The 27,637-nt window shown below is 40.3% G+C and overlaps 1 protein-coding gene across 12 annotated transcripts in view; it reads left to right on the forward strand.

Moving 5' to 3' along the window:
• Positions 1–27,637, forward strand: part of PCNX1 (pecanex 1) — a 188,341-nt gene that overhangs the window by 100,244 nt on the left and 60,460 nt on the right. For 7 of the 12 annotated variants that reach the window (XR_007911684.2, XM_051826049.2, XM_051826054.2 and 4 more), the window contains 7 exons: positions 594–651; positions 3,319–3,536; positions 12,640–12,793; positions 15,508–15,540; positions 19,245–19,416; positions 19,887–19,997; positions 22,193–22,284. Coding sequence is in view for 11 of the 12 variants with exons in the window: in XM_051826049.2 (XP_051682009.2) it covers positions 594–651; positions 3,319–3,536; positions 12,640–12,793; positions 15,508–15,540; positions 19,245–19,416; positions 19,887–19,997; positions 22,193–22,284 (838 nt within the window). In the remaining variant the exon portion in view is untranslated. The remainder of the gene's footprint in view (positions 1–593; positions 652–3,318; positions 3,537–12,639; positions 12,794–15,507; positions 15,541–19,244; positions 19,417–19,886; positions 19,998–22,192; positions 22,285–27,637) is intronic. The other 5 variants (XM_051826051.2, XM_070065174.1, XM_051826056.2 and 2 more) reach the window with 2 other exon arrangements.

Raw genomic sequence — 27,637 nt, forward strand, 5'->3', positions numbered from 1 at the left:
CTGAAGAGATAGAACATAGAAGGAATTATTCTCTCTAGGCTCCTTTAGCCCAGTTTCAGAATTCACCTATCAATCAACTTTTAAATTGGAGTTACCTGAATCTGTAATGGTGGAAACAGGGGATGGAGAAATGGAAAAACTTAGCTACTGTGTTAATTTGAGAGGAGAACAATTCCTCACATAAAACTGTGATAAACCCTGAAGTTTTGAAATCCAGAGCTTACTGAAATGTGAAAACTGAATTGTGTTCTAGGCTGCCATATTAGCTTAGGTTTATTGTGTCTTTAGTCACTTAAACACTTTCACAAGAGCCTTGTGCTGAGTGTTTTTATTATCTGAAGTGACTGACGAAGAAACAGGTATAGGAGACACCAGGTAACTTGTCCAAGGTGTCGTTCAGTTGAAGAGGTTTGAATGCAGACCCCACAACCCCCAGGGTATGCTCTTTATTCACAACTTGGGGGAAATGTTATTTTGCATTTTGAAGTTTACATGGAAAAGTGTAAATATCATCACACTGTTAAAGGATTTGTTTCTCTTTCTACTACATGACAAACTGTTTACTCCCTAACCCCATTCTTGTTTTATTTTAGTGACACGGATTCTCACGTATCCAGTTCTACCTCAGTTCGATTTTATCCACATGATGTGGTAGGTTTTTCTTTATCTTTATACCATGATATATTTCCAGATTAAATCTGAAATGTCTATAGATACGTAGAAAAATCAGTAAAATCAGTAAAGTTACCAAATGACAGTTTTGTTGCAAACTGGCAAAATCACCTTTGCCATCCTTCAGTGGATCTCTTCTTGCAAGTGCTTGGAAAGGAAACAAAGTTTAATTAGCCATGTTTATACATTTTGAGGGGGAGATAAAGATCCATTTACTCATCAGTCTCACAACCTGAGACTGGTTGTGTCATTTGTTCGTTGAGCCCATTTTCAGCCTCATTGTAACTTTATTTTGATGTAGTTAACTGTTGACTATTAGCTATTCATAACTTGTGTGTGAGAAGAAACTGAGTGACGACATGTATGTAAAGAAATTATATATGTATAAAAATTATGTGTGTATGTAATCACTTAATATATGCAAGAAATTATGTACATGTGTGTAAAAATTAAACTATGTGAAATACAGTGGAGATTTAAAATAGAATGCAAGCTGCTTTTTGTTACCAAGGTGTATATATTCAAGCTGAAAAGGACAAAATATAAAAAATCATTATGAGAAAACATACAGATACATGTTGTCGAATGTAGTGCTTAAAGGGATTAATTTTTAGTGACTTCCTAAAGATGAGTTATTGAGTTAAAATACTTTTAAAAATGTATTTTAAAGTCAGGAACAAATAGTTTTTCCATCTACTGGTTCATTTTCAAAATGCCTGCAACAGCTAGAGCTGGGTCAAGCCGAAGCCCAGAGCCAAAGCTCAGTCTAGGTCTTTCCTGTGTGTGGCAGGGACTCAGCTACTTCAGCCATCAGCTGCTGCCTCCCAGGGTGCACGTGATCAGGAAGCTGGACTGAGGAGCAGGGCTAGGATTTGAACCCAGTCCCTTTGATACAGGATGCAGGTGTTCCAAGTGGCATCTTTACCACTGCACCAAATGCAGATGAGTTATGAGTATGATTTTAAGATTACAGTTGGGAACTGGCAAAAAACAGTGGTTCTCAACCTGTGGATGTTTGACGATAATCTGGAAACTAATGCGTGTGGCAACTGGAGGCATGCTACTGATGTGTAATGTATAAGAGCCAGGGATGCTATTAAACTTCCTACAGTGGGGATCCTAGCCCCCTTAACAAAGAATTATCTAATGCAGAAAGTCTGTAATGTCAAGATTGAGAAGCCCTGATGTAGACCATAAGAAGAAAAGCGTTCTGGGTCATATTTGTCAATGCTTGCAGGTAGAAATGGATATATTATACATGAGAAGCAAATTTTCTTGACTCTACCCACATTGAGTGTTTTGTTTATTTAATTGAAGATTTGCTTTTTTTTTTTTTTTTAAAGAGTCATGGAGAGAGAGGGAGAGAGGGAGACAGACAGAGAGATCTTGATCTGCTGGTTCATTCCCCAGATGGCCACAATGGCCAGGTGTGGGTCATGCCAAAGACAGGAGCCAAGATCTTCATCTGGATCTCCTATGAGGGTAGCAGGGGCCCAGATAGTTGGGTCTTTGTCTTCTGCTTTCCCAGGTCATTAGCAGGGATTGGATTGGAAATGGAGCAGCCGGGACTTAAACTAGCATCCATATGGGATGCCAGCATCACAGGCAGTGGCTTCCCCTGCAACATCAGCCGCATCACATTAAATGTTTTAGAAGCAGAGATTCTCCCCCTTTTATTTGCTACATGTATTCCTAGAAACTCCATAGGAAAGCAAAAATGGGATGATTATTATATTTATAATTTTCACATTTATATGGCATGGGAGCCTTCAACTAGTAAAATGCTGCCCAGAGTTGTGCCAGATAGAGTGAACCTTTTTTCTTTTTTCTTTTTTTAATGTGAGAGGCAGAGACCTTCTGTCTGCTGATTCACTCCCCAAATGCTTGCAATGGCTGGGACTGGGCCACGACACAGCCAGGAGCTGGGAACTCAGTCTAGGTCTCGCCAGTAGGTGGCAGGAACCCATTTACTTGAGCCATTTCCTGCTGCCTCCTAGGATCTGCATTAGCATGACACGCGTCAGGAGCTGGAGCTGGGACTTGAATCCAGGTACTCTGATATGGGATGCAGGTGTCTTAGCCCATAGACCAAATGCTCACACCAGATCCAGTCTTGTTGCTTTCAGAAGAAAGGAAAAGTGATGGTGAATGAATAAGTTAAAGCTAAAACAATGCAATAATTTCCTGTGTATCCTCAGGTGAACAGCCTGCAAAAACAGAAAAAACGTGGGAGGAGGGCAAGATTTGAAAACAGTGACAATGGCGATAAATGACAAAGGAGTAAATAAGAGTTGAAGACTCAGCTCTGAACCTAACAGTGAGATTCATAGCTGAGAAAAGACTAGAAATGTGCCAGGGGAAGCCACTAAGTCTTCACTGACAGTGATTTTAATGGATTCACTAGCAATGCAGTCATAAAGTCCTTAGGTTTCAAATATGCTTCATAACAAGACCTTTCAAGAAGTCTGTTGGCTAGTTTGCTTTGTTTCCTTGGTATTACCATCTTTTGTAGTTTCTAATCGTAAAATTTTCAAAGTGGACTACAGTAGAGAATTAAGGGGCTTAGATAATCTGCAAGCGAGTTGGCGTTCTTGAATCATGATTTGATTAAATACTTGAAGCCTTTCAATGCTGACTTTCTTTTAGCTCTCTCTCCCACAGATTCGATTGAATAGACTGTTGACCATCGATACAGATTTATTGGAGCAACAGGACATTGATCTAAGCCCTGACTTAGCAGCCACTTATGGCCCAACAGAAGAGGCTGCCCAAAAGGTTAAACACTATTACCGCTTTTGGATCTTGCCCCAACTGTGGATTGGCATTAACTTTGACAGACTCACACTTTTGGCCTTGTTTGATAGGTGAGAATATAGTATGATCCTAAAGATATGTGCAGATTTTATTTTTAAGTGAAGTATGCCTAATTCTCCATTGAGATTTTTACCTGATGATCATGTTGGAAAATGTTTCTGTTTTAGTCCTCTTAAGATAAAAAGTAAGGTAATGAGGCTTTCAAATATTGACTCTCTTAAATCCATTAAAAGCTTTGTTATAATATGTTTGTACAATGAAATCCTTTTTATTAGCAATAAAACTCACAGCACTAGAACTTAAAGGCCAGAGAATATGAGATATTGTTGACTTTAGGCTATAGGTAGTATGATTCCAAGTATAAAAGTTATCAGAGGGAACTAGTATCTGTTAACAGTACTGTCTTAATGTTAAACATACCAGTATGTTACAAACCTGGTAGCCAATGGCTCTTTTGGTCAGCTTGGAGTAGCAGGACTGGATTTACTCTTTGATTCAAAACAAACCAAGCCAGACAAAATATATGAAACAGTGTTTTTTTTCCAGACATTAAAGATATGACAACACAGGACAGTGACCCTGAGAGATGGGAAGCAGGTGGTGTGAGCCCTGCCTTTGTCCCAGCGAAATACCTTAAGCCTAAGTGTTCTTAGGCTGCAGAACAGAGAGGGGTACTAGAGGTAGTCCCAGGGGCTCCCTGAAGAGCTGGAGGCGAGACAGCAGGGAGACTGAGGCGGCCAGGACGGATCAGACAGAAAGAGACCAGTGCTCAGAGAGGACCTCAGAGGTCTGCAGCAAGTGCCCTTTGCTGCTCAGCAGAGCACTGGTCAGTTCATCTCAGGCAGGAATCTGGGAGGCCGAGTGGGGGCTCACATGACGAGAGTAGTTCCTGGTACTCAAGCAGTGCGTGTTTCCACCAGCCAGAGTGAAGCCATTCTCACTCCATGTCATATGGTGCACTGTGCAGAACATTGAGGGAACTCTTACCTGAACCATAGGGAAGAATTAGCCCTAGCATGTGCTCTGCCTCAAACCTACCTAACAAGTCATCAAAAGTAAGACCCAGAGGGATGAAACTGTTTCTAAATAGCACAACAAAGCTCAAGAAGCTTGACAGGAATCTAGAAACATCACTCACAAAGTTAAGATTCACATTTGTCATCTAATCAAAGATAATCAGGTATGCAAAGAAGTGAGAAAAAGTGACCTGTAATGAGGAGGAAAATAAATCGAGACCAACCTGTAACTGGCACCCGATGTTAGAATTAGCAGACAAGAACACTGGAACAACAACAACAAAAAACCAAAACAAAACTGCAACAGTCATATCTGTACTCAGTTTGTTAAGAGAGACGGGACCGGCGCTGTGGTGTAGTGGGTAAAGCCTTGCCTGCAGTGCCGGCATCCCACAGGGGGCCAGTTTGTGTCTCGCTTCTCCCATTTCTGATCCAGCTCTCTGCTATGGCCTGGGAAAGCAGTGAAAGGTGGTCCAAGTCTGTGGGCCTCTGCACCTGCATGGGAGACCTGGAAGACGCTCCTGGCTTCTGGATTCAGATCGGTACAGCTCTGGCCGTTGCAGCCAAATGTGGAGGGAACTAGCGGAGGGAAGACCTGTCTCTCTCTGCCCCTTCTCTCTCTGTAACTCTGCCTTTCAAATAAAGAAATAAATCTTAAAAAAAAAAAAAAAGTAGAGACATGGAAAATAGACAAAAGAAGTCCCAGATAGGGTGTAAAGTATCATTATACTCTTACATCTGTGTATATGAAATACATGAAATATAAATAAAATTTTTTAAGATTTTATTTATTTATTTGAGAGGCAGAGTTACGACAGCGAGAGGGAGAGACAGAGAGAAAGGTTTTCCATCTGCTGGTTCACTCCCACCTTAGCCGAAGCTGGGCTGATCTGAAGCCAGGAACCAGGAGCTTCTGGTGGGTTTCCAGTGTGGGTCCATGCAGGGACCCAAGCTCTTGGGCCATCCTCTACTGCTTTCCCAGGTCATAGCAGGGAGCTGGATCGGAAGAGGAGTAGCCGAGACAGGAACGGGGCACCCTTATGGGATGCTGACACCACAGGTTAGTCTTAGCCAAGTATACCGTAGTGCTGGCTCCTAAATAATTTTTTAAAGGGTTATAAGAGTTGAATATAACAGTCTTAAATAAAAACTACACTGGGTGGGATTAATGGTAGAAGAAAAGATCAGTGAATTTGAAGGCACAGCAATAGAAACTGTTCCAAATGAAATAAAGAATTTTCTTACCACTCCATCCCACCCCCCCATGAAAAGAGCATAAAATCAAAATGAGAGTAAGCTGTGGGCCAACTTCAAGAGAAGAAGGAAAACATTTTGAAGAAATAGTGGAAACCTTTCTCAGTTTGATGAAAACTTCTAGACATTGAAGAAGCTCAGTGAACCCCAATCACAAGAAAAGCAAAGCAAACTACATAAAGGCACATGATTATTCAAAGAAGTGATAGATCTTAAAAGCTACAAGAGGAAAAAAGAAGACATTCTTTGTATGGAGGAACAAGATTAACAAAGACATCAGTGGCATTGGAAATAATCAAATATGAAGATAGTGGAGGCCCATCTTTTAAGTACTGTCAACTTAGTACTATAACTAGGTACTTTATACCCTGGAAAGTATCTGCTCAAAACCAAGGTGAAATAGACATTTTCTAAACTTGGAAAAAAGAGAAGAATTTCTCAAGCAGAGTTGAAGAATGTCTTTGTGGCAGTAGAAGGATGATATTAGAGGGAAATATGGACCTACCCAAAGAAACAAGCATCACTGGAATCTTAAAAGTAACCATATGAATAGACACTCATGATTTTTTCCTTAGGAATTAAATCTCTCTCTCTCTTTTTAGGATTTATTTATTTTTACATGAAAGAGTTACACAGAGAGAGAAGGAGAGGTAGAGAGAGATCTTCCATCCACTGGTTCATTCCCCAACTGGCCCGCAGTGGCCAGAGCTGTGCTGATCCAAAGCCAGGAGCCAGGAGCTTCTTCCAGGTCTCCCACAGGGGTACAGGGGCCCAAGGGATTGGGCCATCTTCTACTGCTTCCCCAGGCCATAGCATAGAGCTGGATCAGAAGTGGAGCAGCCAGGACTTGAACCGGTGCCCATATGGGATGCCGGCATTTGCAGGCGGCGGCTTTACCCACTATGCCACAGCACTGACCTCAGGAATTAAATCTCTTTAAAGATAATTGTTTAGACAAAATTAATATCAGTTTATTCTTTGGTCTATATATGACAGTATAATAGCATAAAATGCAGAAAGGAGAAATAAAAGTATAAAATTAGTTTTTTGTTGTTGTTGTTGTTGTTGTCGTTGTTGTTTTTTAGTTTAGTTTATTTGAAAGGCAGAGTTGCAGTAAGAGGAGGAGAGAGGAGAGACACAGAGAAAGTTATTTTCTATCTGCTGGTTCATTTCCTTAATGGCCTCAACGGCCGGGGCTGGGAGAGTCCGAAGCCAGGAGCTTCCTCCATGTCTCCCACACGGATACAGGGGAGCCCAAGCACTTTTGGACCATCATCTGCTGCTTTCCCAGGCACATTAGCAGGGAGCTAGATCAGAAGTGGAACAGCCAGGTCTCTAACCAGTGCCCATATGGGATGTTGGCATTGCAGGTAGAGGCTTAACCTGCTACCCCACAGTGCCAACAACAATATAACATTGCTTATACTTGCACAGTATATGAAGTAGTATATTATCACTTGAAGGTAGCCTATCATAAAACGTGTATTATAAACCCTAAAGCAGCCACTAAAATAACAAAGGAAAGAATTATAGCTACTATGTCAAAAAAGGAGATACAGTGAAGTAACAAAAATTAACTCTAAGGGTAGATATTGGCTGTAGTGGTTAAGATGCCACTAAGGGTACCCATATCCCATATCAGAGTGCATTGTTTGAGTGCCAGCTCCTCTGCTTCCTATCCAGCGTTGGATGCAGCCTGGGAGACAGCAGATGATAGCTCAAGGACTTGGGTCCCTGTCACCTGTGTGGGAGATGTGAATGGAGTTCTGGTGTTCTGGTTTTGGCCTGTCCCAGCCATAGCTGCTGCAAGCATTTGGGGAGTAACCAGTGAATGGAAAATCTTTCTCTTCCCCCATGGATGTATCTCTGCCTTTCGAGTAAAATGAAAAATTTAAATTATAATAATACAGAAAACATAAAGAGAAAAGAAATAAAATATGAAAGAAGTAACAAATGATAGAATTGGGAAAAGTCTGAAATTTTCAAATTGGACCAAAAAAAGCAAAGCTCAACTGTATGCTGCCTATAAGAATGCACTTTAAATATTAAAACAGAAATGGGTTAAAAGGGAAAAGATAACAACATAACAACAGGAAAGTAATGCTGGCATGGCTGTGTTAATATCAGACAAAGTAGAATTCAGAGGAAACTCTTGCCAAGGATAAAGAACTTTGATAATGATTTCACATTAATAAATATGTAGGATTTACTAATCCTAAATATTCCTACACCCAAAACAACCTCAAAATACATAAATCAGAAGCTGGTAGAAATAGGAGAGGCTGGTGCCACAGCTCAATAGGCTAATCCTCCGCCTAGTGGTGCCGGCACCCCGGGTTCTAGTCCCGGTCGGAGCGCCGGATTCTGTCTCGGTTGCCCCTCTTCCAGGCCAGCTCTCTACTGTGGCCAGAGAGTGCAGTGGAGGATGGCCCGAGTACTTGGGCCCTGCACCCCATGGGAGACCAGGATAAGTACCTGGCTCCTGCCATCCGATCAGCGTGGTGTGCCCGCTGCAGCGCGCTGGCTGCGGTGGCCATTGGAGGGTGAACCAATCACAAAGGAAGACCTTTCTCTCTGTCTCTCTCACTGTCCACTCTGCCTGTGGAAAAAAAAAAAAAAGAAAGAAAGAAAGAAAGAAAGAAAGAAAGAAAGAAAGAAAGAAAGAAAGAAAGAAAGAGAAATAGGAGAAATAAGAAACCCATAGTTAATGCTAATTTCAACACCCCTCTTTTAATATTTCACGTAAGAAGTGCATAGAAAATCAGTGAATATATAATAGATTTGAGCAGTACTATCAACCAGCCTGTGTTGACTGACCTTTATGAATCACTCCACCCATACATGTTCTTTAAAGTGCTGTGGAACATTTACCAAGACAGATCATATTATGTGTCATAATACAAAGATCAGGGGCTGGCATAGTGGCTAAAGCCACCTACTGTGACACCAGCATCCCATTTGGATGCCAGTTTGTGTCCCAGATTGTTCACATCTGATTCAGCTCCTTTGATGGCCTGGGAAAAGCAGCAGAAGATGGCTCAAGTGCTTGGGCCCTGCCACCAATGTGGCCCTTGGCTTCTGGCTTCAACCTGGCCCAGCCCTGCCATTGCAGCCTTTTGGAGAGTGAACCAGCAGATGGCAGAATTCTCTCTCTTACTCTCTGTTTCCAACTCTTAATTTATTATTAATTTTTACATTTACTTGAGAGGCAGAGTTACAGAGAGAGGGAGAGATGTCTTCATCTGCTGGTTCATTCCCCAAATGGCCACAACAGCCAGACCTCAGCCAATCCAAAGCCAGGAGCCAAGAGCTTCTTCTGGGTCTCCCATGCAGGTGCAGGGGGACAAGCACTTGGGCCATCTTCTAGTGTTTTCCCAGGCCATAGCAGAGAGCTAGATGAGACGTGGAGCAACTAGGACTCAAACCAGCACCCACGTGGGATGCCTGTGCACAGATCGATGCTTAACTTACTACGCAACATAACCAGCCCCTGTCTGCAGCTCTTGATTTTCAAATAAATAAATAAATCTTTAAAAATAAATTTTTTAAAGGATTCAGATCATACATAATATGTTCTCTGACTGCAGTGGAATTCAAGAGCCTTGGAAAATTCCCAAATATTTGGAAACTAAATAACACTTCTAAATAATTCATGGGTTAGAGAAGTAATCAAATGGGCAAATTAGAAAGCATTTCGAACCAAGTGAAAATGAAAACACAATGTATCTGAATTTCTAGGATGCCATTATTTGCAATACTTGGGAAAATTTATTGCACTCCATACCTAAAGGAAAGATCTCAAATCAGTGACTTTAACTTCTACCAGGAAACTAGAAGAAAGGGAACACGTTTGGCACATTTGGCTCAAGCATCAGAAGAAAGAAAATAATAATAATTAAAATAATAAAAAAAAGAATTCTGCAAAGAAGCAGAAAAAGTTATGAAAATCTAGAGTACTAAAAGCTCATCTTTTTTTTTTTTTCCCAAAGATTTATTTATTTATTTGAAAGGCAGAGTTACACAGAGGCAGAGAGAGAGAGAGAGAGAGAGAGAGAGAGAGAGAGAGGTTTTCCTTCTGCTGATTGACACTCCAAATGGCCACAATAGCTGGAGCTGGGCCGATCCAAAGCCAGGAGCCTGAGCTTCTTCCAGGTCTCATGCAGGTGCAGGGGCCCAAGCTGGATGAGAAGTGGAGCAGGGGCCAGCACTGTGGCATAGCAGGTAAAGGCGCTGCCAGCAGTGCTGGCATCAAATATGGGCGTTGGTTCAAGTCCTGGCTGCTCTATTTCTGATCCAACTTTCTGTTATGGCCTGGGAAAGCAGTAGAAGGTAGCCTGAGTACTTGGGCCCCTGCACTTGTGTGGGAGACCTGGAAGAAGCTCCTGGCTCCTGGCTTTGGATCGGCCCAGCTCTGGCTGTTGTAGCCATTTGGGGAGGGAATCAGTGGGTAGAAGATCTCTCTCTCTCTCTCCTTTTCTCTCTCTCTCTCTCCCTCTGTCTTTCTGTTGTAACTCTTTCAAATAAAATAAATCTTAAAAAAAAAAAAAGGAGTGGAGCAGCCAGGACTCGAACCGGCGCTCATGTGTGTTGTTGGCACTGCAGGCAGGAGCTTTACCCACGACAGCACCGCGCTGACCCCCAAGGCTCATTCTTTAACATCAGCAATTAAATTGATAAATCTTAAGCCAGTTAGATCAGAAAAAACCAAAACCGACCAACAAACCACAGGCACCAAGAAAGTAAGATATGATTCTCACTACAGATTCTGCAGATATTAAAAATAAGAGAATATTATGAATATCTATATGCAAGTAAATTTGACAAATGGGCAGATGAAATGGACAAATTTCTTGAAAAATATAAATTAATAAAAAATTGTGGTTATCAACCTTCCAACAAAGAGCACTGCAGGTCCAGAAGGTATCACAATAATGTCCAGATCAATGAGATGGGAAAGGATAACTTGTTCAGCAGAAGGTGCTGGAATGATTGAATTTCCACATGCAGAAAGTACACAAAAGTAAGGGACTTTTATCCTTTGTGTATTTTATTAGAAAAATTAATTCAAAATTGATGATAGGCATAAATGTGATACCTAAAACAGTGAAACTTCTAGGGGAAAGAGATAAATGAGGAAATTTTGTGAACTTGTGTTAGGCAATGTTTCTTAGCTGTGATGCCCAAAATAAGAGTATTAAAAGAACAACTTGAGGCCGGCGCCGCGGCTCACTAGGCTATCCTCCACCTAGCGGCACCGGCACACCAGGTTCTAGTCCCGGTCGGGGCACCGGATTCTGTCCCGGTTGCCCCTCTTCCAGGCCACCTCTCTGCTGTGGCCAGGGAGTGCAGTGGAGGATGGCCCAAGTACTTGGGCCCTGCACCCCATGGGAAACCAGGATAAATACCTGGCTCCTGCCTTCGGATCAGCGCGGTGCGCCGGCCACAGCGCACCAGTCGTGGTGGCCATTGGAGGGTGAACCAACGGCAAAAGGAAGACCTTTCTCTGTGTCTCTCTCTCTCACTGTTCACTCTGCCTGTCAAAAAAAAAAAAAAAAAAAAAAAAGAAGGAGCACAACTTGATGAACTGGATTCTCAATATTCAAAATTAAGCAAAAGCCTGAGGAAGCATCTGTTGCATTACAAGGCAAGTGCTATGCAGCACTATACAAAAGAGGTCATTTGATTGGCAGATATGGAATTACATAACTACCTCCTAAGGTCACATGGAAGTACTAGTAGTTTATTGAATTAAAAACACTGTTGAACATTTTTGATCTGGTAGAACTGTTAAATAGTATAGAGATGTTTATGAAATTTATTTTAAGCGATTACAAAATGGCATTCAATTCATAAAGTGAGTGATAAAGGTAATTCCTTACCCATTGTAGACAATACTAATATGTAGGAAGTTTTCAGGACAGAAATAGGCAAACGATAATCTGGCCACAGATAATTTTTAGTAAAGCCATTTTTGGCTTGTTGTCTCTGTTGATCTGTAAGTGTTTATTTCTAAATAATAGAACTAATATCCTCCTGTATACTTGGTTTTTGTATTCTGCTTTTCTTTGAGTAGCAGAAGTGCTGAGCATTTTCCCTGTCACTTAATATTTAAAATAATGACTTTTAGCACATATTTGCTTAACATTTTGTGAACATTTCACCAAGAAGTAATGATTAGTCTTAATTTTTTGGTGGGACATAGAAGTCACCTTTATTGCTTTAGTTTGTATCTTGGGCAGTATACTGTTTCTTGTGCAGTGTCAGTCTAATAAAGCATACAGTTGTCCCAGCAACTTTAATGGAGGCGAAATTGATGACCTTTGACTCTGCCTTCATCCTCAAATTTGTGAGAATTTGTACTTAAGTAATTCTGTGGTGAGGTTTTGAATTATTTCAGATGACTGAGAGAGAAGAAAAATAAAACCACTTTATATCAAAAATTGGCTATAGACTTTCCTCATATAGAGTAACATTTGGATTTCATAGGAACTTTTTTTAGATTTTATTTTTTAAATTTGTTTTTTTGTATATATTGTTTATTTGCCACCCAAATTGATGAGCTCTTTTGCATCAAATTTGACAGAAATGCAGATATTAAAAAAGGGTTTTTAAATAGGAATTAATACTACAGTATGTTTATGTATAAAATGGGAACTCCACAGTTCGCTATGACATGCTTTATTTGTACATAACAATTTGTGTTGTGTCCACAGGAAACTAATTTCTTTTTCAGTATGATCTAAATCCTCTCCAAACCTAGCACCAAAATGGTACCTCAGCAAACGTATTAGGAAGTTTGTATTGATGTCTTCTCTTTTTCAGTCTGGTTAGTTTCTTAAATATTTATGATACAAACCTTACTTACAAGCTTTTCTGTCTACAGAAATCGTGAGATCCTGGAAAATGTGTTAGCTGTTATTCTGGCTATTCTTGTGGCTTTTTTGGGATCTATTCTTCTCATACAAGGCTTCTTCAGAGATATCTGGGTCTTCCAGTTCTGCCTGGTAATAGCCAGCTGTCAGTACTCACTCCTGAAGGTATCAACGTCTCTTCTTTTCCTGCAGTGGAATAATGTTTGTGTTAAAGGCAGAAGGTTTTATACTATTGACTGAATTGTAGTAAGATAATCTTTACATTTATTTTTCCTGAGATTATATGGATGTTTACTTGAGATTTCTGTAGAGAGCAAAAGGAGGATAAAACTTATAACATAATTGTATGCAAGTAAAGCTTCCTAGAAACTTCTTTGTATTAAAAGGAAATGTTTGTGTATTTGTTTTTTCTTTAAAGATTTATTTATTTGTTTGAAAGGTGGGGGTTACAGAGGTAGAGGAGAGAGAGAGAGAGAAAGCAAGCAAGAGAAAGCGAGAGAGGTCTTCCATCTGCTGGTTCACTCCCCAAATGGCCACAATGGCCGGAGCTGAGCCTGTCCGAAGCTAGGATCCAGGAGCTTTTTTCCACGCAGGTGCAGGAGCCCAAGCACTTGGGCCATCTTCTGCTTTCCCAGGCCATAGCAGAGAGCTGGATCAGAAGTGGAGCAGCCGGGTCTCGAACCAGCACCCATATGGGATGCCACACTGCAAGCAGTGGCTTTACCTGCTACAGCACTAGCCATGTTTGTGTATTTGCTAAAATAAGAACCTCTGTTCTTGAAGTTTTTTCTTATTTTTTAAATTTTTATTTACTTATTCGAAATACAGAGAGAGGGAAGCAAAGATCTTCCACCTTCTTGTTCACTCCTCAAATGCCCACTGAAATACTAGAACCTGAAATACTGAAATACTAGAACCATCCCTGCTGCCTCCCAAGGTGCGTAGTAGCAGGGAGCTGGAATCAGAAAAGCTGAAACTGTAACCCGGGCACTTCAATGTGGGATGCAGGCATCCCCAGCAGTGTCTTAGCTGCCATACCAAGTACCTGCCCTTCTTTTTAATTTATCGGCATTAACTTTCCCAGTCTCATTTTTTGTGTCCTTGCTAGCTACAGGAATGTCAAAACTAGTATATATGTTCGTTGGGACATTGAATAGGGCAGTTGTTGTCTCCTTGTTATTCATCACTGAAAGATAACAAACATTTCAGTGGGTGTTTAACTTCACAGTTAAGTCATCTGTGTCCCACAGTGTAGTGCCAGGACATGATACCTGGCTCAGGCTTCTGAATGCAGCTTCCTGTTACTGCAGACAGTGACAGTCAAGTAACTGAGTCCCTGCCAGTTTATATGGAAGACCGAAAAGGTGATCCTGGCTCCCAGCTTCAGCCTGGCCCAGTTCCTGCAGGCTGTGGACCGTTGGAGAGTGAACCCGTGGATGGGAGCATGCTGTCTGTCTGTCTCTTAAATACATTTTAAAATCCTAAATATTGGCCGGCGCCGCGGCTCACTAGGCTAATCCTCCGCCTAGCGGCGCCGGCACACCGGGTTCTAGTCCCGGTCGGGGCGCCGGATTCTGTCCCGGTTGCCCCTCTTCCAGGCCAGCCCTCTGCTGTGGCCCAGGAGTGCAGTGGAGGATGGCCAAAGTGCTTGGGCCCTGCACCCGCAAGGGAGACCAGGAGGAGGCACTTGGCTCCTGGCTTCGGATCGGCGTGGTGGCCTTTTGAGGGGTGAACCAATGGAAGGAAGACCTTTCTCTCTGTCTCTCTCTCTCTCACTGTCTAACTCTGCCTGTAAAAAAAAAAAAAAAAAAAAAAAAAAACAAAAAAACAAAAAACCCCACACACACGCACGCACACACACACACAGAACGAAATCCCTTTGATTAAATTGGGTGATTCTATTATTAAGGTTATTGGTGTTTCTTCTGACCTTCAGTGCAGCCACCTTTATCTATCCTTTCATTGCCTCACACCAATTTAATGTACTCCCTGGCCTCAATGTCCCTTGTCCATTAATTTTGTCCACTGCCTCCATTTTAATATGGTTAAATATGGAAAAAACCTAAAAGTGAGAGTTTTGAGACTAGTTGACCAGGAGAATAGTAATTTCAAAAACAGAAATACGAAAGGCAGGAATAAGAACTTTCAGAGAATAGATGTTGAAGTTGAAAGAGTTTATTGATGACCTGGTTTCAAATCCAGCCAAGGGCCAAATGCCAATCTGTTGACCTTGGCCCACTGTAGAATTACAGGGTGGTGATAGACCATTCTAGTAAAATTGTTTGCCATACCGTTGGATGTGAACTGGAAATTGGGAGAAAGATCATGATTTGGGAAGTAATTGTGTGCTGGCTTTTGAACGTTTGGGAAGTTCACAGCTGAACATTCTGTATTAATTTGATGTGAAAATGCAAATACCTTCGACTTTTTTAGTAATCTTGGAATTTATGTGGAGAACTAGGATTCTGAAAAAAAAAAAAAAGCCATATAGCATATAAAAATAAGCTAACCTGTGTCACTGTGCCTGTCCTGAGTGAATGTAATGTAACATCCTATGAGAAAGAACTCTACCTGAATTATACATGTATGGAATACCAGGCCATGCAGTGAACTGGATCTGTCTACCACATGTCATTTCAGTGACATTAAGCCAAATGTAAATTGTAGATTTATAGATTACAAAAAGATAAAGATTTGAGATGTTTTTAAGTTCACAGTGATAATAGTCTCCAGAGCTGTTGTTTCATCTTTGAGGCAGAGTTAATGTAGATCACTTCTTGATTGTGGAATAATTAGTTGGAGTCATTTCAGGAATTTTGAAAGAAGCAATATTGCCAGTTCCTCAGGAGTATAATCTGTCCCTTTTGTCTCATTATTAGAGCGTTCAGCCGGATTCTTCTTCTCCCAGACATGTAAGTCATTCTTCATACGGCTGTAACTTGTAGTTCCTTAATGTTCATCAAAGGACCTTGGTACATTTTTTTGAGCATGTGTCAAACTGAATTAAGATTTATGTTATTTTCTCATCTAAGATTTGATGTGCTATATAGATGATTGATTAGTCTGAAAGAAATGATGCTGATTGTGGTGTCTTAAGTCTTAATGGCAAATGCACATAGCAGTTCATTCTTTGATAGTCTGTTTCAGGAAAATATCAGTGAGGGAAACATGGTGCACATACACTGGTGATTACCTGATTATTTACACTTAATAGATTTTGAATATTGAAAAGTAAAATTTTAAAGTGACAAAAACTTCATATTATTTTGTTTTGGTAATCATTAGGAGCAAGAATAAAGAATAATGTATCAGTCTGGTGTTAAGACTTTGGACTAAGCAATGAGATGCAAACTTTGTTAATTACTGTATGACTTTAGACAAAAATATTATCTTCCTAGTCCTATTTATTGTGAAGTATGATCCAGTTTTAAGGTAATTTGAGTATTTATTTCATAGAAAGACCAACGGGTAGTCTCTTTAAAGTAGCACAAAAATAACCTCCAAGAAATATTTCGTGGTGATACTTTCTTTCGTGAATGTAATTACTATTTAATTATTATTTTCTTTTTTTTTAACTTTTATTTAATAAATACAAATTTCCAAAGTACAGCTTTTGTATTACAGTGGCTTTTTCTGCCCCATAACTTCCCTCCCACCCGCAACCCTCCCATCTCCCACTCCCTCTCCCATTGCATTCACATCAAGATTCATTTTCAATTATCTTTATATACAGAAGATCAATTTAGTATATATTAAGTAAAGATTTCAATGGTTTGCACCCACACAGAAACACAAAGTGTAAAGTACTGTTTGAATACTAGTTATAGCATTAATTCACATTGTGCAACACATTAAGGACAGTGATCCTACATGGGGAGTAAGTGCACAGTGACTCCTGTTGTTGACTTAACAAATTGGCACTCTTGTTTATGGTGTCAGTAATCACGCTAGGCTCTTGTCATGAGTTGCCAAGGCTATGGACGCCTTTTGAGTTCGCCAACTCTGATCTTACTTAGATAAGGTCATAGTCAAAGTAGAAGTTATCTCCTCCCTTCAGAGAAAGGTAACTCCTTCTTTGATGATCCGTTCTTTCCACTGGGATCTCACTCGCAGAGATCTTTCATTTAGTTGTTTTTTTTTTTTTTTTTTAATATTTTGCCAGAGTGTCTTGGCTTTCCATGCCTGAAGTACTCTCACGGGCTCTTCAGCCAGATCCGAATGCCTTAAGGGCTGATTCTGAGGCCAGAGTGCTGTTTAGTAGGACATCTGCCATTCTGTGAGTCTGCTGTGTATCCCACTTCCCATGTTGGATCATTCTCTCCTTTTTAATTCTCTCAGTTAGTATTAGCAGACACTAGCCTTGTTTATGTGATCCCTTTGACTCTTAATCCTATCATTATGATCATAATCCTATCATTATGATCAATAGTGAACCGAAACTGATCACTTTGACTAGTGGGATGGCATTGATACATGCCACCTTGATGGGATTGAATTGGAATCCCCTGGCACATTTCTAACCCTACCATTTGGGGCAAATCAGATTGAGCATGTCCCAAATTATTATTTTCTTACTCATACACTTGAATAATTAATAGAATAGATGAGCAAAACATAACAAGGAGGCATTTCGACTGTTTATTCTTTTATAAGATGGTTTTGAAGTGTAATGATATGTGGAAGCATTGCTTTTAACTTTTATTTTGATGTAATATTAAAGATAAGTTGCAAGGAAAGCACAAAAAAATCCTGATAGTGTTCACGTGGATTCCCTATGTTAACATTTTGCTATATTTTGTAATCCCTTTCTAGCATATGATCTTTTTCTTTTTCATTTTTTCCTATTTTCCCGCAGACAGGACCCTTTACTTCTCAATATCTTAGTATATGTTTCCTAGAAACAGAGGTGTTCGTTTACATTAGTTGAATATAATTACCAAAAAGAAGACCACTGATGCATTGCCCATTTCTAATCTATGGATCTTATTTAGGTGTTTGCCCATTATTTCAGCTGGCAATACAAAACTCCCCTGGTCATGCAATTGGCATCTTATGTCACCTTTAATCTGGAGCAATCCTCACTATGTGTCTTCCAAGATACTGAAATGTTGATGGTACAGGCCCTGTATTTTGTAGACTGTCCCTTAATTTGAGTTTGTCCGATGGTTCTTTTTGATTACATGCATTTTTAGGTAGGAATACTCTAAAAGGAATAAATTCTTCGCAGTGTATATTGTCAAGAATTACATGAAGTTAATTTCACCTGTTATTGGTGATGTTGACTTTGATCTTTTGGAGAAACCTCTGCAGTATGGATTCTTTGCTGGGGGTGGAGGCCATGTCCTGTGCATTGCAAGATGTTCAGCCTCTTTCTTGACTGTCCCCACTAGATGCTAGTGGCATCCCCACCCCAAATGGGCACCAGAGCTGTGGTTAGACATTGCCAAGTCTCCTTTAAGGAGTGAGACCCCCCACCACTCCGTCAAGAATTACTACTCTACCGTAATGTTTGTTATTTTTTTTCTCTTGGAGTTAACAAGTATCTTCTAGGCAAATACTCTAATGTGTCTTGTCCTATACCTATTTGTATACATACTAAAAAGAATGAGTTTATACGCATACCTTGGATTTCAATCCAGTATCACAGGGTGTATTCTCTTCTTCCTCCCCTTTGTGAGGGTACTTCCAAAAGTTCATGGAAAGTAGAATTAATGCATAAGTTCTTAATGGAAGTTTTTTTTGTTTTTTTTTTTTTTTTTTTTTTTTTGCCACTGGTTCACCCTCCAATGGCTGCCGTGGCCGGCGCGCTGCGGCCGGCGCGCTGCGCTGATCTGATAGCAGGAGCCAGGTACTTATCCTGGTCTCCCATGGGGTGCAGGGCCCAAGTACTTGGGCCATCCTCCACTGCACTCCCTGGCCACAGCAGAGAGCTGGCCTGGAAGAGGGGCTACCAGGATAGAATCCGGTGCCCCGACCGGGACTAGAACCCGGTGTGCCAGTGCCGCAAGGCGGAGGATTAGCTTACTGAGCCGCGGCGCCAGCTTTAAATTTTTTTTTTTCTTAATGCAAGTTTTTTGAAATCCATGCAGTTTTCTTAAATAATAGTCTTTTTCCATCTATTACAAAAAAAATTCTTTGCAGCAAAATAAGCTCATACTTTTAATTCCATTTTTCTTTATGCTTTTGGAGTCCTGTCGTATATTATTCTCTCTGCAACCATATGAAGGCTGCTTTCATTGTGGGCATTTGATACAGCTGATTGTGCCACCAGTATTGCATAGCTGCATGCCTGGGTTCCCATCCTGACTGCTGCCTTTTCCATGCAGCTTCCTGCTCCTGGACTCCCTGGCAGGCAGTGAATGACTCAGAGTTGAATTCATGGCTCCTGATTTCAGCCTGACCCAGCCCCAGCTATTGTGGGAATTTAGAGAGTGACCCAGTGGATGGGAGCTCGCTTTCTCTCAATCAGTCAATCAATCAATCAATTCATTTTAAAGAAACTGCTTCTATATGGAAAAATTTTCTATGCTTAGAATATATGCCTTTGATGATCTCAGTAACTAGTTGTAACTCACAAAATTAACTAAACTGACTTTTTAAAAACTGTATTTTTCAGGGTCATAATCGTATCATTGCCTACAGTCGACCAGTTTATTTCTGTTTGTGTTGTGGTCTTATTTGGCTGTTGGATTATGGCAGCAGAAATCTTACTACAACCAAGTTTAAATTATACGGAGTAACCTTCACCAATCCATTGGTATTTATATCAGCCAGGGATTTAGTTATAGGTGAGTCATCATTAAAGTATCTCTGATCTTAACATTTAATATTTTTGTATACAAACAGTTCACTGTTAAGTAGATCAGTTCTATAGGTGAAATAGTTTTAATTAGCCTATTTTGCAATTCAGTGTAATTCTTTCTGAAGAACAAAACCATAGGGCTACTGTGAAGACAGACCCCGCTGATGAAAAATGCCGGCGTTCTGCTCCTGCAGCAGATACAGTGAAAGGTGTTCTTGTTGTTTCTCTAGCTTAGGTTCCCAATATAATGAATGTGTGAAATAATTTTAAAAAGTGTTTATAGTTGAAAAGATTGTATTTAAGATCTCACCAGTTATGTAGAGATAAATTAAATGCTTTTAAAAATTGCTTAGTAATTTGTGCTGATTTTTGGATTCCTTTTCATTGTTTATGATCTTTCAGTGAAAAAAAGATGGTTACAGTATATTTTTTAATATACTTTTCTTTCTTCTATAGTGTTTACTCTCTGTTTCCCAATAGTATTTTTCATTGGTCTCCTGCCTCAGGTCAATACATTTGTAATGTACCTTTGTGAACAACTGGATATTCATATCTTTGGTGGTAATGGTGAGTACTTCTTTATTGAAATTATAAATTACAGTATTGCTTTTATAGATCATAAAATAGTAAGGTGAATATTAAAATGCTTTTCCAATTTTTACTTTTTAGAGTTGATATTAGAAAAAAAATTAGAATTGAAGAGTGAGAAACAATTCATTTGTAGATAAGAAAAAGTAGTCATGTCTGCCACATTAGTGAAAGGGCCAAGAATAATGGGGATATTATGTAACAAGTGGTAAAATAATGTCTGAAACTAAAAGTTACAGTGAGCTTACATGGAGCCTGAATGGACATTAAAAGATCATCTGTCTCAAATAGATCCAAGTCCAATGCAGGCATCAAATTGTGGTTTTGAACTCATTTGTGTGTTTGATTGGTCTGTGTACTTAGTTTGTTTTATCTTTAGAATGGAAACATCAGAACCAGAATCTAAAAACATTTTGCTAAATAAGCCTTTGAGAAATACCTCTGCTTTTAAAGTAGAGTTTGTGGATGTGAAATGATAAACTTAGATAAACATATTCCCTTCCATTTATATTTCATTTATTTGTTTGAAAGACAGAGAGCACCCATCCACTCATTCACTCCCCAAGAGCTCACAACAGGTAGGACTGGGCAGTGTTGAAGCTGGGAGCAGAGAACTGAGTCTAGGCCTCCCATGTGGGTGGCAGTAACCCAGCTATTTGCACATCACTGTTGCTTCCCGGGGTCAGGAGCTGGAGTTGTGTTTGAAACACAGGCACTCTAATGTGGGATGTAGGCATCCTAACCAGCATCTTAACCAATAGGCTGACGGCCTGCTCCCGTATGTATATGTTGTTTAAAAAATAAGTTTGACCACATCATGTTACTCTAGAATGGACAGTCTCTCAGCAGCCAGTATGGCTAAAATACACTATTATTTAGTGTAGTAGTTTAAGACCTTACTAAAAGATGAGCAAGCGGCTCGAGAAAATATATGAAAAGGAAAGAAATTACTGTAACTGGCCGGCGCCGCGGCTCACTAGGCTAATCCTCCACCTTGTGGCGCCGGCACACCGGTTTCTAGTCCCGGTCGGGGCGCCGGATTCTGTCCTGGTTGCCCCTCTTCCAGGCCAGCTCTCTGCTGTGGCCAGGGAGTGCAGTGGAGGATGGCCCAAGTGCTTGGTCCCAGCACCCCATGGGAGACCAGGAGAAGCACCTGGCTCCTGCCATTGATCGGATCAGTGCGGTGCGCTGGCCGCGGCAGCCATTGGAGGGTGAACCAATGGCAAAGGAAGCCCTTTCTCTCTGTCTCTCTCTCACTGTTTTCTCTGCCTGTCAAAAATAAAAAATAAAAAAAAAGAAATTACTGTAACTTTATAGTCTTTTTCATATTTCACAATTGCAGTCCTTATCTTTTCAAGCATGTACATTTGAAATCATGTCTGCTGATAGTGTCGATATTATGACTTAAATATTAAATAGAAATGAAGCATTTTCATGTTGCTGTGTCTCATACTAGAATATTTTTAATGCTTTGAAAATTCTTTGAAGGTATGTAAATTGAGTCAAAGCTGGTTCCGTCAACCTGCATGACTAAATGGGTAGAAGACAGTTTCAGTGTTTACAAACTGGTGTTGGAGTTAAACTCATCCAGATAATATGGAGAAGACTTAGTGTAGACAGTTAAAACAGTGGGCTTTGATTTAATTTATAAACTCATATAAGGTAGTTTTATATTTAATAAAGAATTTCTTTCCTACAGATTTCTTTTATGATCATCTAACATTGCCACTAAAGAAAATCCGCCATCCATATTTTAAAAACAAAATCTATATCTCTTACCACCTGTACTCCTTATTAATTTTCTTTCTTTTTTTGTTTTTTTTTAGTAATTAGTAAGTGAGAATTAATTAACACGTGAGAATACAGTTCCTTTCCAGGACTCTGTAGGCTTTATTGTCCAATACTTTTTGTTAACATGAGATTCATTCTTGAAATATAATACTGTGTATGTATAATTTCGTTTTGCTACATTACTCCCAAGATACATTTTGTCGTGAAGCAGATTATGGATAGCAGATTTTTGTCATGTCAGAATCTTTTGAAACTAACTAAGTTTGCACCAAATTGAGTAGATATTTATCTCTGGTAATCACAACATTTTAAATGTGTCTCATTGACCCTTCAACATCTATGGATGTTTACAAAATAATGGTTTCTCTTTTCCTTTTGTCTAGCCACCACCAGCCTACTTGCAGCACTGTACAGCTGTGTCTGTAGCATTGTGGCTGTTGCCTTACTGTATGGATTGTGCTACGGAGCTTTAAAGGTGAGAAAGACATGGTAGTGTGTTGTTTTTAAGGCTGTGTTCCTGTATGAAGTATTTCTTGTGTGAAGATCATTTTAAACTAATAATTTGATTATTACCCCCTTCCCACCCCATGCCATATTAGCATTCATTTCCATGTCTTTATGGGCTGAACATGGTTCTCAATCAGTTCAAATTTGAAAGTAACCTAACATTTAACTGTTATTGAAAGAAAATTCTCTTCCATGCAGTAATCATAGGTTATTATTAGAAATGGGCTGGCTTTGCAGCATAGCAGGTTAAGGTGCCACTCACAGTTGCCAGCATCCCATATAGGTGCCAGTTCGAGTTCTGGTTACTCCACGTTTGATCTAGCTCCCTACTTATGCTCCTGGGAAAGCAGCAGCAGATGACCCAAGTTCTTGGGCCTCTGCCACCTTCGAGGGAGATCTGGAGTAGCTCCTGGCTCCTGCCTTCAGCCTGGGCCAGCCACCACCACTATGGCCAGATAGAAGATCTGTCTCTCTCTCTCTCCCTCCCCCACCCTGGCTCTCTCGCTGTAACTCTGCCTTTCAAATATATAATATAAATAAATTAGAAACAGACCTGAAACTAGGCTCATCTGTGATAGGGGTAGGCATGGCAATTGCAAAATCTGAAGTTAGTTTTTGATTCTGAGTAAAGAATTTATATAGCCATATTTTATGTCATGGTTTCTTTAAACTTTACAAGAACAAGTCCAGGCCAGCGCCGTGGCTCACTTGGCTAATCCTCCACCTGCAGCGCTGGGACCCCGGGTTCTAGTCCTGGTTGGGGCACCGGGTACTAGTCCCAGTTGCTCCTCTTCCAGTCTAGCTTTCTGCTGTGGCCCGGGAAGGCAGTGGAAGATGGCCCAAGTGCTTGGGTCCCTGCACCCGCATGGGAGACCAGGAGGAAGTACCTGGATCCTGGCTTCAGATTGGCACAGCGCTGGCCGTAGCAGCCATTAGAGGAGTGAACCAATGGAAGGAAGAATTTTCTCTCTGTTTCTCTCTCGCTGTCTATAACTCTCTCTCTCTCTCTTTGTCTCTCTCTCTCTCACTGTCTAACTCTGCCTGGCAAAAAAATAAAAATTAAAAAAAACCTAAAAGAACAAGTTCAGAGAATACAAGTTAAGATAGAGGCTAGTAAAAATAAAAAAATTTAACATCATTATTGAGTCAGAAGCATCTGGATGATCATTATGAGCTCTGTTGTCAAACTGTAAACGTAAAAGTTTTCAGTTTTTGTTTTTAAAGATTTGTTTATATTTTTGAAAGAGTTACAGAGAGAGAAGGAGAGACACAGAGAAAGAAGTCTTTCATCCACTGGTTCACTCCCTGAATGGCCTCTGCTAGCCAAGGCTGGTTCCTGGCCAAAGCCAGGAGCTTCTTCTAGGTCTCCCACATGGGTGCAGGGACCCAGGGACTTGGGTCATCTGCTACTGCTTTCCTAGGCACAAAGCATGGAGCTGGATCAGAAGTGGAGCAGCTGGGACTAGGACCAGCACCTATATGGGATGCCAGCACTGCAGACAGTGGCTTAATCTGCTACACCACACACTGGCCCCAAATTTTCAGTTTTTACAGACAATTTTCAACTTATGTATACTTCTGAGTTTTTAAAAATTATTAATTTAAGGCAGTCAGAGAGTAATAGAGTTGAAAGGACTCTGAAAAGTTGGAGTGTCCTTGGTTGCTTCATGTATTGAACACTTACCATATCCAGGTACTCTACTAAAAGTTATTCCTTGCTTTTAAGGAGCTTAAAGGTTAGCTGTGATTAACAAGTCAATCCATATAGTCAATACAGATTGTAATTACGGCTATGAAATCAGAGTGCTATGGGGATAAAAAATAAGATAACCTTATTCAGCCAAAGAATGATAAAACAATCTTCTAGGGGGGTGGTTTTAATCAAAACTCGGTGGCTTTAGCCAAAACTCGAAAGACAAAAAAGACTTAGTTGAAGCAAGGTATGAAGAGCCGTAGAGTTGTAGAGAAAATATATAGAGGGAACAGCAGATAATTTGGAAGTGCTAGAGTTTTGATTACATGGGGAAAGGCTAGAAAGAGAAGAGCTGGATTATGCACTATCTTTCATCCTGAATGCATTGGGATGAAGATTAAAGAGCATCAGCGTATCTGAGTTAAGGCAAGCAAGTTATTAAAATCGCAAGTTAGAAAGAGTACTTGTCTCCAGCATGAAGGAGCTGGAAGTCGAGGTGGAGGGGGATCACAACGGAGAAATTGTTGTGCTTTCATCTTGAAGTTAGGAGGCTCCTATGAACATATCTGGGGGCTGGCTGAATAAAGAGAAAAGAGCCAGAATAGGATTTGGGAGGATTGCTGGAGAGGGTGAGAGAGTGGCAGTAATGCCCAGAGTTGGAAACGTTGGAGTTTGGTGAGGATGGGTATTGTTTACATTTGGACACTGCATTTCTTGATATTTATAGATGCATAGTAGGTGGTTATGCGAGTTAGTAATAGATTTAGAAATCATGAACAAAATAAAGTGTAAAACAAAAAAGGTTGCTAATGAGGACTGACAGAAGACAGTGGATGAGGAAGGCACTCAGAAAGGCCAATACTTAAATGTTGGAGAAAACAGGATCCTACAAAGGGAACTTCAGAGGCAATTGAATTCGTGAATCTGGCCATTAACAGAATATTGGTAACTTAACCAAAGCAGCTTCTGTGGCCTTTTGGTTAAGGAAGCCAGAATAATATTAATATAAGTGTAGGTTTGAAGAGGTATTAAGGAAATGTGTTCTACTCTTTCTAGAATATAGTTGAGAAGTTTGTGCATATGATGGGAGTTTTCTGATTGTTGTGTTTTAAAAGCATCTGAGAATTGATTGCATTTACAGAAGCGGGTAACAAAATCTGGTACAAGGGAGATAATTATGGAACTAAACCCAGCAAAGAAGTAGCGACAGTAAGATCCAAATCCATGCCTCTCTCATGTGTCCTACCTTTACACCACCCCAGTACAGGTTTTAGGTCTGTGTTTGGAGTCATGTTTTGGAAAGTGAATCATTATTTGAAACTGTAATCCTGGAAGTCTGGTTGACAAAGGCCTTTTGAACTGTAATGATGTGGCAGAACAGTGGCAGTTATAAAGCTGCCAGCCTGTCTCCTATGCCCTGAAGCAGTCAGGGAGGTAACATGGTCCTGTTTTCTGGGCTACAGCTTTTGCAATAAACAGTTTATTTTTAGATATGACAGTTCTTCATAAAATTCATGGAAAGTATTTATTATGGCAAAACTGTACCTAGATTTCAGGAGTTTTTTTTTGCACCAAAGTAAACTTATTTTTTAATTTGATTTTTCCCATGAAGCTTTTGAAGTACTCATCTTATTGATTATAGTAGGCCAGCGTCGCGACTCAATAGGCTAATCCTCCGCCTGTGGCACCAGCACACCAGGTTCTAGTCCTGGTTAGGGCGCCGGATTCTGTCCTGGTTGCCCCTCTTCCAGGCCAGCTCTCTGCTGTGGCCGGGGAGTGCATTGGAGGATGGCCCAAGTGCTTGGGCCCTGCACCCGCATGGGAGACCAGGAGAAGCACCTGGCTCCTGGCTTCAGATCAGTGCACCGGCCACAGGGGCCATTGGAGGGTGAACCAACGGTGAAGGAAGACATTTCTCTCTGTCTTTCTCTCACTGTCCACTCTGCCTGACCCCCCAAAAAAAGAAAAATTATAGTATAATAATCTATATACTCGTGTATATGAACAAAGACTATATACAAAATTTTCATTATAGAAGCATTTATAATGGCAAAAGCTAGAAATTACCCAATATCTATTGTTTGTGACTGATTCTATTAGTTATAGTGTAGCCAAATATTGGAATGCTATGTAGCCACAAAAAAAAAAAGATTTGTATGCAATAATATGGAGTGATTTCCAAAAATTACTATTGAATTTCTTCTTTTTTAAAGGAAGGCAATATGCCAAAGAATTGATGCTTCTTTCTTTGTGCTTTTTAAAAAGCATATACAAAAGGCTTTAAATATTCATATTTTATAGAGAGAAATAGAATAATTATGGAAGAACACTAAAAATATGAGAGCAGTGGTGACTCCCTGGATAATTGAAGTCATTGAGAAACTATTGTATACCTTTAGGAATAGTTTAAGTTATTTTGCCTGTTGACTAATACAAGAGTACTTCAAGAAATTTGTGGAAAACAAAATTAAAAGATCAGTTTATTCTTTTGCAAAAATCTTTGAAAACCACGCATGAGAGGGGTCTTGAGAAAATTTGTGCAGGGAGTATACATTTGGCAAAGTGGTTAAGATGCCGTTTGTGATTCCCACATTCCATATTGAATTGCCTGGGTTTGTATGGTGACTCTGATTCTGATTCCAGCTTCCTGCTAATGCTCACCCTAGAAGGCAGCAGATGATAGCCCAGCTACTTGGGTTGCTGCCACCCAGATGGGAGGCTCAATGAATCGTATTATGCCTTGTGCAGCCTTGAGTGTTCCAGGCATTTGGGGAGTAAACCAGTAAACAAAATATCTTCCCTGCCCACCTTTCAAAAAATAAAGTTTGTAAAAATGAGCACTATGAAAAATCTATTCATGGGTCTCAAAAATATTTTACACCCAAGTAAAGTAACCTTTAGTTCATTTTTGCCATAACACTTTGCTATACCCATGTGTATGCTTCAGTGTCTTGTTTCCTGATTTTGGCATTACTTAATGTTTGTTCTTGGTTTTCATTTTAGAAAGCAGAATGTTTAGCTCATTAAAAGCTAAAAATTTCTAAGACCAATTTAGTGCATTCTTTTTTTTCTTTTTTTGTTAAAGATTTATTTATTTATTTGAAAATCAGAGTTACACAGAGAAAGAAGGAGAGGAAGAGAGAGAGAAGAGGTCTTGCATCCGCTGGTACACTCCCCAGTTGACTGCAACAGCTGGAGCTGTGCCAATCCAAAGCCTGGAGCCAGGAGCTTCTTATGGGTCTCCCACATGGTGCAGGGGCCCAAGGATTTTCCTAGGCTATAGCAGAAAGCTAGATTGGAAGTGGAGCAGCTGGGATTCGAACCGGCGCCCGTGTGGGATGCTGGCACTGCAAGACAGTGGCTTTTCCCACTACGCCACAGCACTGGCCCCCACTTTAGTGCATTCTCTTAAAATGTGTAAACTTCGTAGATGTTATATTTCTTAGAGATTTCTGGAATTTTGATCATTGCCAGTATACATTAAAGCAAAAATATTTAGATCTTCTAAGGAGTCAAAACCCATTACTGTGGGTCGAACAAACACACCATTCAGTCCTAGGGTCTACATTAGCTTCCTTAAGCAGCTGGACTCTGTTTTTCATAGTTTGTAGCCCTACTCCCACTCCTG

This window comes from Oryctolagus cuniculus, chromosome 20, assembly GCF_964237555.1.
Source record: "Oryctolagus cuniculus chromosome 20, mOryCun1.1, whole genome shotgun sequence".
In the NCBI taxonomy this organism is placed as follows: Eukaryota; Metazoa; Chordata; class Mammalia; order Lagomorpha; family Leporidae; genus Oryctolagus; species Oryctolagus cuniculus.